General features: G+C 44.0%; 1 protein-coding gene across 1 annotated transcript; it reads left to right on the top strand.

Moving 5' to 3' along the window:
* The first annotated feature begins 2,319 nt into the window (after nt 1–2,319).
* RRAD (RRAD, Ras related glycolysis inhibitor and calcium channel regulator) lies at nt 2,320–7,432 on the top strand. The gene is made up of 5 exons (XM_075940071.1): nt 2,320–2,455; nt 2,612–2,977; nt 4,292–4,365; nt 4,981–5,185; nt 6,587–7,432. The coding sequence occupies exons 2-5, from the start codon at nt 2,623–2,625 to the stop codon at nt 6,862–6,864; spliced, it is 912 nt and encodes a 303-aa protein (XP_075796186.1). The 5' UTR covers nt 2,320–2,455; nt 2,612–2,622; the 3' UTR covers nt 6,865–7,432.
* Nucleotides 7,433–9,117: the final 1,685 nt, after the last annotated feature.

Here is a 9,117-nt window from a genome sequence, read left to right as displayed (position 1 = left end):
GGAGGGCAGGACAAGGCTGCTGCCAGAGGGTCCCTGGGTCAGGACACAGTAGTGGGTGGACCTGGGTCCCCCTTTCACTGTGTCTAGCCACCACTGATGTGTGGCCTGGAAGGACTGTGGCTTGCCCCTGAGGTGAGGTGCTAGACTGAGGCTGCAGTTGGACATGGTGGCAGGTGCTAGGCTAAGGATGTCTGGTAACATCTGCTCCATAAGGGGGAGGAGAGACCACTTTAGTGGGCACTGCCAGAGTAGTGTGTCCCAAAGAGGATACTGTGGTGTGGGAGTAATGTGGGTCCAGCGTTCGCACGTGGACAAAGTGCAGTGACGGGTAAGACACCAGCTGGAGGGAGAGGCCCTGTGGAGAACAGAGCTAACTGCTAGTGCTAAGAGCAGGAGGCACTGCAATGGTGAGTTGACCCTGTGATAGTGGTAAATGGCCTTGCTTTTCCTCCCTGGTGTGTGGCACGGAGGTGTTTGAAGCAGCCAGCTGCTTTGAGCAGTATGAGGTTGCCTAAGAGTCCTGCTGAGGCAGGCCAGATCCAGCCTGTGGACTATATCTTGTAACGTAGGGGCCAGCAGAATAGTGACTAAAGAAGCTCTGTGTTAGAGGGAGAATGTCACAATTACATTGCACAAGTGAAACTGAGATGAATCTGCCCTTTTATATTGGTCTATGAGAATCCTACACAAGCACACACAGCTCTTTGGGGCAGGGACTGTGTTTGTTTGTACAGCACCTACCATAATAGTCATAGCCCATGAGCAGGGCTCCTAGGTGCCATAGTAAAAACTCCTAATGCTGTTGTAAAACAGCAGTAATATGTTTGAACTCCTGAGCTGTAAAGTGAAATCTGAGAAACTGTGGGACAGACTTTTTTAAAAGAACATGACAACAAAGATTGTGTTGAATCCTATTCCATACACACATACAAACACTAAATGGGGAGTGACAAGCAAAGCGGTTAGACTTGTGTATTTATCAGTTAGTAGTAGGAGCTTCCACAAAGACATGCACACGAGGAAACTGAACCTGAAATGGCTCAGTTTAAATGTAGACAATGTGCCTTTGCTTTAACAAAGAAGCACTTTTTATCTCTAAGATTTATATAACAAACATTTTCCCACTGAAGTGGGATACACATTACACATTGAAATATTCAGCTTTAAAATTGTTACACATCAGTTTTCCATGATTTTTGTGCACTTCAAACTGAGGGAGTGGTTAATGAGTAGACTCCAGTGTTTCATAATATTTCTAATACTACAGTATCCCAAATATCAACTGCTGAGTTAAAATATAGACTTCTGTGATTCTTGGGCCCCAAACTCTCAATACATCCTTGCAAAACTGGCTTCATGCTTTACAAAATTCTTACCCTTAAAAAAAATTACTATGGTTGTATAGTGCCCCCCCCCCCCCATATTGTTGTCATTAATGTAAATGGTGCTTTCATGCGTGGATCATTATTCTAGAATACTGTATGTATTTACGGGGCACAGACTTCATGGACAAAGTCATTTCCCAATACTCATTCAGGGCAAAACTGTCATCTCAGCTGGTACCTTGTTTGTAGCCCTTGCGGGCTGGAGGGAGTCAAGAACTGAATGAATAGGGAAAGAAAACTACACGGAACACATTTAAAGGATAGAGTTGGAAGTTGGCACTGTTATTACAGGGCCTGTGTTCAGATAAATGGAGTAAGGGGTCCAGGTGCTAAGTTTATCTGAAGAAGTGTGTTGTGCCCATGAAAACGCATGATGAAAATCTACATTTTTTGTTAGTCTCTAAGGTGCTGCAGGAACTATTTGTTGTTTTAAGGTTTTTTTTTTTTTCAATTACAGACTAACACAGCTACTCCTCTTAGACCCTCCTCTCCAGAATGTCAGTCTGGTAAATTCCACCTCTGCTAAATTCCTACCTCCCAAAAGATAATAAATAAATAAAATGTGAGTGTAATCTCCTAGGGCTCCTCCTGTTTTACCCTACTGCACCATGGGACCTGATCCTGCTGCAGCCCGCTGCAGGCTACTCCTCTGCTAAAGTTAAAAGCGGCCCACGTGTATGGATGTCTTTGTAACTAGAGCTAAGGGCACTGGGACGCCGAGATGAGCCCGATACCCTGAACAGCTGGCTTACCGGAGCCCTCTTGGGTGCTCACCAAGGAGTGGCCAGAATCCGGGATTTCCCGAGGCCCCCGCGCAGCGCGTTCGGAGCGCGTGGATGTGACCAGCCGCTTGTCTGGAACCCCCGGAACCTCCCGGGCGGGGGCGCAGGGGGCGGGGCTGGCCGTGGCTACCTCACCGTGACGTCACGGCGGGGCGGGCTGGCTGCATAAATAGGCGCGTGGCGGCACGGGCTGCTAGAAGCGGGGATTTGCAGGGACAAGTGTCTAGCGCTCCCTTAGGGCGCCACCACCGACAGGGAATCCCGTCTCCTTCCTGGCCCCCTCCCCAGGTAAGCCGGCCGGGAGCGCGCCCAGGTGTGGGAGGGGGAGGCTGCCGGGGTCCCCCCAAGGGCGGGCGGGGGGAGGTCCGTGAGGGCGGGGGGAGGCGCGGGAGTCTCCGCGGCGAGCTGCGGAGCCTGACAGCGCCCGGGTCGCTCTGCCCGCAGCTCGTTGCGCCATGACGCTGAACCGCGGGGACAAGCCGCGCTGCCTGGAGAAGCGCCGCTGCAGCATGCCCTTCGCCGCGCACCAGCACCTGCACCGCCGGAGCATGCCGGTGGACGACCGGGACCTGCAGGCGTCCGTCCCGCCCGCCGCCCTGGGCGAGTTCTCCCCGCTGGTCCGCTGCACCTCGTACAACCCGGAGCGCGAGAGCTGGGCGTCCGACTCCTCCGACTCGGTCACCTCCTCGGGCAGCGATTCCGACAGCCACCTCTACAAGGTGATGCTGCTGGGCGAGCACGGCGTGGGCAAGACCAGCCTGGCCCGGATCTTCGGCGGCGTGGAGGACTGCCCCGACGTGGAGGAGGCAGGTGAGCGGGCGGCACAGTCCGCAGCCACAAAACCCTGGCGCTAGGGTGGCCACTCAGCCTCGCACAGGCGGCGAGCTGCGGTAGCGAGGCGCCTGCTAGCACAGTGCCTGGCCTGGAGCTAAGCTACCTTTAGTGCGGAGGAATCGCTGCATTCCTCTTGTCGTTGGAGTTTCAGTCGGTCCGTAAACTCCGTTTGTTCAGTGTAGCTACATGGATCTAGCTGGGCTATAAACAACGATTTATGGCTAAACAAAATTGATCTATAATCAATCCAGGAGATGCTTGTATAAGCATCACTACGTGAAGGTATCTTAAGTGTGACTATAGTTGATTAACTTGGTCACATCACTACATAGCTCAATATTAGTATAAATGGAGCTGATTTGGGATCCCCATTATGTGCTACTCTTCCTAAGGAATGGCTTAGCTTCTTTAGCATAAAGGAAGGCTTTTATGATTAGGGGGAGGGGGAAGAGTTTAACAACTAAATTTCTTAACACTTAAAGTTTGGCTAATGAACAAACTAATTTTTCATAATTGAGTAGTCAGATTAGATTTACGAAGGTTTATGTAACAAGTACCCAGCTGTAGTATTGCGTCTTCCATCAAGGGGCTGGCAAACTGCTTTATGAGGGAGAGAGGTATCATTATTCTCATTTTGCATATTGTAGGTTTCTAAACTTGTGTTGCTAATAGAGATCGCAGGCAATTGACTAACTGCCCTGAAGCAAAGTTCTTCAAAAATACAGAAAATTAACAGCCAAACATTAAGTTAAACGCCATAAAATTATGAGTTTTCACTTAAACCCAAACAGCAGGAGAAAGTAGAGCTAGGTTTATCACTCCACATAGTCGTGACTGGTATGGTTGAAAACTGCAGGAGTCTCTGGGCTGAGGCATATGTACATATTTTACACCATGGGTCCAATCCTTAAGCTCTTATTGAATCAATTAAAATGCCTCAGACTTTAAAATATATGCTATAATACTGAAGTATAGAGTAAGTGAAGGATGGAGTAATGGTCTTTACTCTGAATTTTCCTATTTTTATTGTTTTAGGTCAGTACTTTGAACACTAAAAAACTTTTAAAAAGTCGAATAAAATGTACTAGGGATGCAGAATTCATATAATCTATTACACATACATTGCAACCTTGTGTCACCATAACAAAATTATTCTCTAGTAAATTAGAGAATGCTTTTAGAAGAAACAACTGAGGTAACCATGCTACTGTAGTGTAGTCAGCCAGGTCTTAAGGGTTCTGATTACCAAGAGTAGTGCAGTCAATGAAGTAAACATTTCTTTTCTTATAGGGAATACGTATAACAGATCAATTATCGTTGATGGAGAAGAAGCTTCTCTCATAGTGTTTGATATATGGGAGCAGGTATGTATAGTTTCTTATGTATAGATCATTAAGTAACATCCTAATATGCAAGTTGACATTCTTTGATTTGTATTCATTCATGTAGTTTTCTAGTAGGTGGGCTGAAATAACCTATGTTTAGGGCCAGCTGAACTGCTAATTCCTGTTGCTGGGGAGTTACTTGCATAAGCAGATTCAGTCTCCCAATGAGGCAGTCCCATGAGTAGCTGCTTATTTGAATACAAGTAAGGGGGTCACCATCTGGCCTATCCCAGGCCTTGATGCAACTTGTGGAAACAGAAGATTGTACTTGGTATACATCCACTTAGTCAGATTCATGTGGGTCTTTTCCCACAAAAGCTTATGCTCTGATACATCTGCTAGTCTATAAGGTGCCACAGGACTTCTTGTCATTTTTGCAGATTCAGACTAACACTGTTTATCCCAAAAAAGGATTTTTCCCCTCCCAAGAACAAGCTTGCAAAATAGTTTTTTGAACACTGTCTTGCAATCCTTTTATTACAATTAGAGAACTAGCTGTAGTAGAATTTCCAAAACCATTCACTTACTAAATCCAGGAATGTTTATTTTTATGCATTTTCAAGGCAATAAATGGTGCCATTTTTTCCTTTTTAGGATGATGGCCAGTGGCTACAGAATCACTGTATGAAAATGGGAGATGCCTACATTATTGTATACTCTGTCACAGACAAAGTTAGTTTTGAAAAGGCCTCAGAACTGCGAATTCAGCTAAGAAGAGCAAGACAAACAGAAGATATTCCCATCATTCTTGTAGGGAATAAAAGTGACCTTGTCCGATCCAGAGAAGTCTCGGTAGATGGTAAGAAATACTACTATATTGTGAATTAAAGTATAAGTTAGTAACTAAGGCTGCTGAGGATCATGACCTTGTGGAACAGAGTCCAGTTCTGCTGCAGAAAGGGGCATGACTTGAAGAGCGTGGCTCTGACATGCCATGCTCAGCATTTGGAACATAGAGAAGGAGCAAGTTGTCAGAAGCGGAGCTTGTTGATTTGTGACTATCCTTGGCATAGTGCCCTGAAGCTGCAGTAGCGAAGGCGTGGCTTAGAGCTGCAGCCTCAGGGCACTACTTAATGCATCTCAAGGTCAATAGTGACTGCTAGTCATTAGCCATCTTCTGGCTGTCCAATGGCATTTATGAAAACTTGAGTGTCTCAATCCTGTTCCTAATGGACAGAGGTACAAATTTTAAAAAAAGCCCCAACTGGCAATCTGAGGGCAAGAAAATAGATGGAACAATCTTTTCTCTTATGAAGTGATCTGATATTAGGGATAGATCTCTTAGCAGGGCAGCACGGGGAAGCATGCCCCCTCTTGAGTCTATGCTGTGTCTTTTCTGTGAATCAGGATATTTCAGTGTCCAGGACTCAATTAGGCATCTATCAACGGCACTGACTTTTTAAAAATAAGCTGTATATTCACTAGGTAGAATGCTGTGAAATCTCATCAGTACCTTGATGAGTGCTTTCAGTCTGATTGAGCTCCCAAAGCTCCAAGACAACAAGCAGCTGGTGCTGTGACCAGAGGTCTTCCTTGTTCTGTTGGTGACCCTGTTAACTGATGTGGCCTGCCTTGCACAAATGATTGCATTGACTTCAGGGTCATTGTTTTACCATAAGCATGAACATTGAAATTCATGCTTCAGCAATGGTCAAAAGTAACTTTCTAAAACCTTTGCAACATCTTATTGTGGATACAGATCTCACTACACCAAAGTGACCTATATTTTTATTTTCTAGCAATAGGTCTAGAGATTTGGCTCTCCTAGCTGTATCATGCTTTATTTGGAACCACCTTAGACTTACTGGTTATCGCTTCTGCAGAATGTGGCAGCACAACTTTAACCTGAAAGAAATATCTGCTCTCTGAGCCTTGTGCTAGATGCTGTCATGTATATGTGCTTTTAAATGAGGCCTACACTGAACAATAGTGGGCCAATCTACTTGAGGAACTGCCTGTTGCTCTATGCTCCATCACATTGGTGGAACTGAAACTTCCAACCCTAGAATGGTATAATCTTGAAGACCAGGGGCCACCTTCTGTGTGGTTCCATGATTGGAAATATTCACTGCAACATGCATTGAATTGCATTTTGTGATAAGTCATTCCCCTAAAGTATGTTTAAGTCCCATTGTAACTTTGGATACCAATATGCATGAAGGGAAAATATAACTTCACTTGTCTCTTCTTGTCTTTCCAGAGGGACGGGCCTGTGCTGTGGTGTTTGACTGCAAATTCATCGAGACATCAGCTGCTCTTCATCATAATGTGAAGGATCTGTTTGAAGGTATCGTTCGACAAATCAGACTTCGCAAAGACAGTAAGGAAGACAATGCCAGGCGAATGGCCAATGCAAAAAGAAGAGAAAGCATAAGCAAAAAGGCAAAGCGATTCCTTGGGAGAATTGTAGCAAAGAACAACAAGAAGATGGCTTTCAAGGCAAAGTCAAAGTCTTGCCATGATTTATCTGTGCTTTAGAATCCTTCACCAAGGCCAGATGCTGCACATTGCTTGTGAATAAGCATTTGACTTCAGTGGACAAACTTACATGGTGATAAAAATGACTTTTGGAACTCTCCTTAATGCCTTAAGGTTCTTAAGCAAGACCTGGAAGTTGCATTATGATGTTTGCTTCATTGGTAAATGGTTTAAGCATCAGTGTGCAAGTAAATGAACTAATTTTAAATAAGTGGCTTTGTATGCCCACGTCTTCACTGTGTATGTATTGTTACATGTTCTCCTGTCCTATGGATAGAGCTGAAAAGGAGAGAGTGTGAAATCACCATAAACTTGTCTCCTTTGCAGGGCAAAACTTGAAAACATTTGTACGCAGGCTCGTACACTTTTTAGTATGAATAAGCAATGATATTTTTAAATTTAAAGGGGGGTTGTTCAAACTGCATTAGAATGGGAAATAGCAAAATATATATAGTTAGATACAGAATAAATACAATTTTATGAAGTTAATTTGCACTTCTATTAACTGTTACTGAATTAGTTAGTTGTTTACATGCAGATTTTTTTATAATAAAGTTATTTCCTGTTATGCTATTAGACTGTTTTTTCTCTTAGCAAGAACAAAGTGAGATGCCAGTATTTTTCTGCTAGCATTTACTGTATGAATAGACTGCAGTAGATCTATGCAGAATTACATTAAATAAGATTCTACATTTTGAAATGGATTTCATTCATCCTCAGAGTATTTATTAGAAATATGTATAATGGAGTGGTAGCCTTACCCATGTGAATAGGCCCACTTATTCCACTGAGTCTACTTGCATCAAGGGAGCAGGATTTGGCCCTCAATGTTTATCTTCAACTAGAGTCTCTTCCTTCATCTGTTGTGGCTCAGAAGTCCCCTGGGCTGCAACAGGAATAAAACCTTAGACAGATGCAAGTCTTATGTCTGGATAGATGTTACAGGTTGAACCTCAAGCCTGGCACCTTCTGCACCTGACCAGTGCCACACTAGATAATTTGCTGAACTACAGGAGGTCATACAGTCAACTACTTACTGGGCTCTTAGAAGGCATGTAGGGGTGAATTTGAGCTAAATCTCACACACTGAGCACCTTGGCCACACAAGTGGACAACTGCCTAACTAAAATCATGCTGGACTATAGCATACCAGACGAGAGAGATTGCACCTGTATATTGAAGCTCACAGTGTGCTGCTCCTAAAGGTCTGTTATGGCCTTTTATTTGTGGCTTTAACACACTTCCTTTTTTCCTCTCTTGATCCTGTTCCATCCACCCCAGTCTCTCTGATCCAGTAACTACTGGGAGGGCAAATCAGTTTGGCAGGAACCATTAGGGACTGTACTGTTGCAGAAGAGGCCTGTCAGGGAAACTTCTGAACAGCTCTAAGAATTTAGCTGGAAGCATTATGGTTGAGTGACAATGTGCTGTTTTAGCTATTACCTCAACTTGCGTGGGGTTTTTTTTTTTTTGCTTCACTTTCATAATTTTCTGAATCTCTTTTTGAGATTAGATAGACAAACTAAGTTGAAACACTTGATGTACCAGTTTTCGTTTCCAGGAAAAACTTATATTCTGATTTGAATTCTCAATTCCATTTCTCCCTCTCCACTTCTAGCTTGCTTCTTCCCTCACCTTCCATATAGCATGGGTCTCAAACTTGCATGCTCTATGGTGTTTAATTTTTCCACATACTGAATAACTATTGCATACACATTCCACCTTACTACTGGATCCTGTTAGTATTTACAAGACTTGGTTGGGCTAGGTTAGGTCAATACTTGAGGCCTCTGAAGAACAGTCTGGTACTGTAGAAAGAGGAATTGGTGCTTTTTCAGGTGGCATTCTTTGTTCAGAATCTATTGAACAAATGTGCCCGTGGGCACTGACTGCTAGACTATGTCTAAAACAAGTTCTTGAACACTTGTAAAGAGTACACAACAATGTTTCATAAGTGTTAACTTGGGCTTTCTGGATAGAGTCCACATGCATTTCCTTACATTTCTTCCTCCTGACGTTTCAGCTGAATGCAATACTCTTCTGCTACCCAAGTCACTATGTAATCCTGTTAAGGGGTAGCAAAACAGCTTCATCAATTTACATTGGAACTGCAAGACATCCCAACCCTCATCTGTGGCATAGAATCTGATCATGTTCCCCTTGGACTCAATGGAAAAACAATTTGATGTCCCTGCTAAATGAAATAACCATACCGTCAGTACTGACATTTTTGAACCTCTGAAAGAAATTTCC

The sequence above is a fragment of the Pelodiscus sinensis genome, chromosome 12, assembly GCF_049634645.1.
Source record: "Pelodiscus sinensis isolate JC-2024 chromosome 12, ASM4963464v1, whole genome shotgun sequence".
In the NCBI taxonomy this organism is placed as follows: Eukaryota; Metazoa; Chordata; order Testudines; family Trionychidae; genus Pelodiscus; species Pelodiscus sinensis.
Note: the sequence above shows the minus strand (reverse complement) of the source record. Positions and strands in the feature narration are given on the sequence as shown.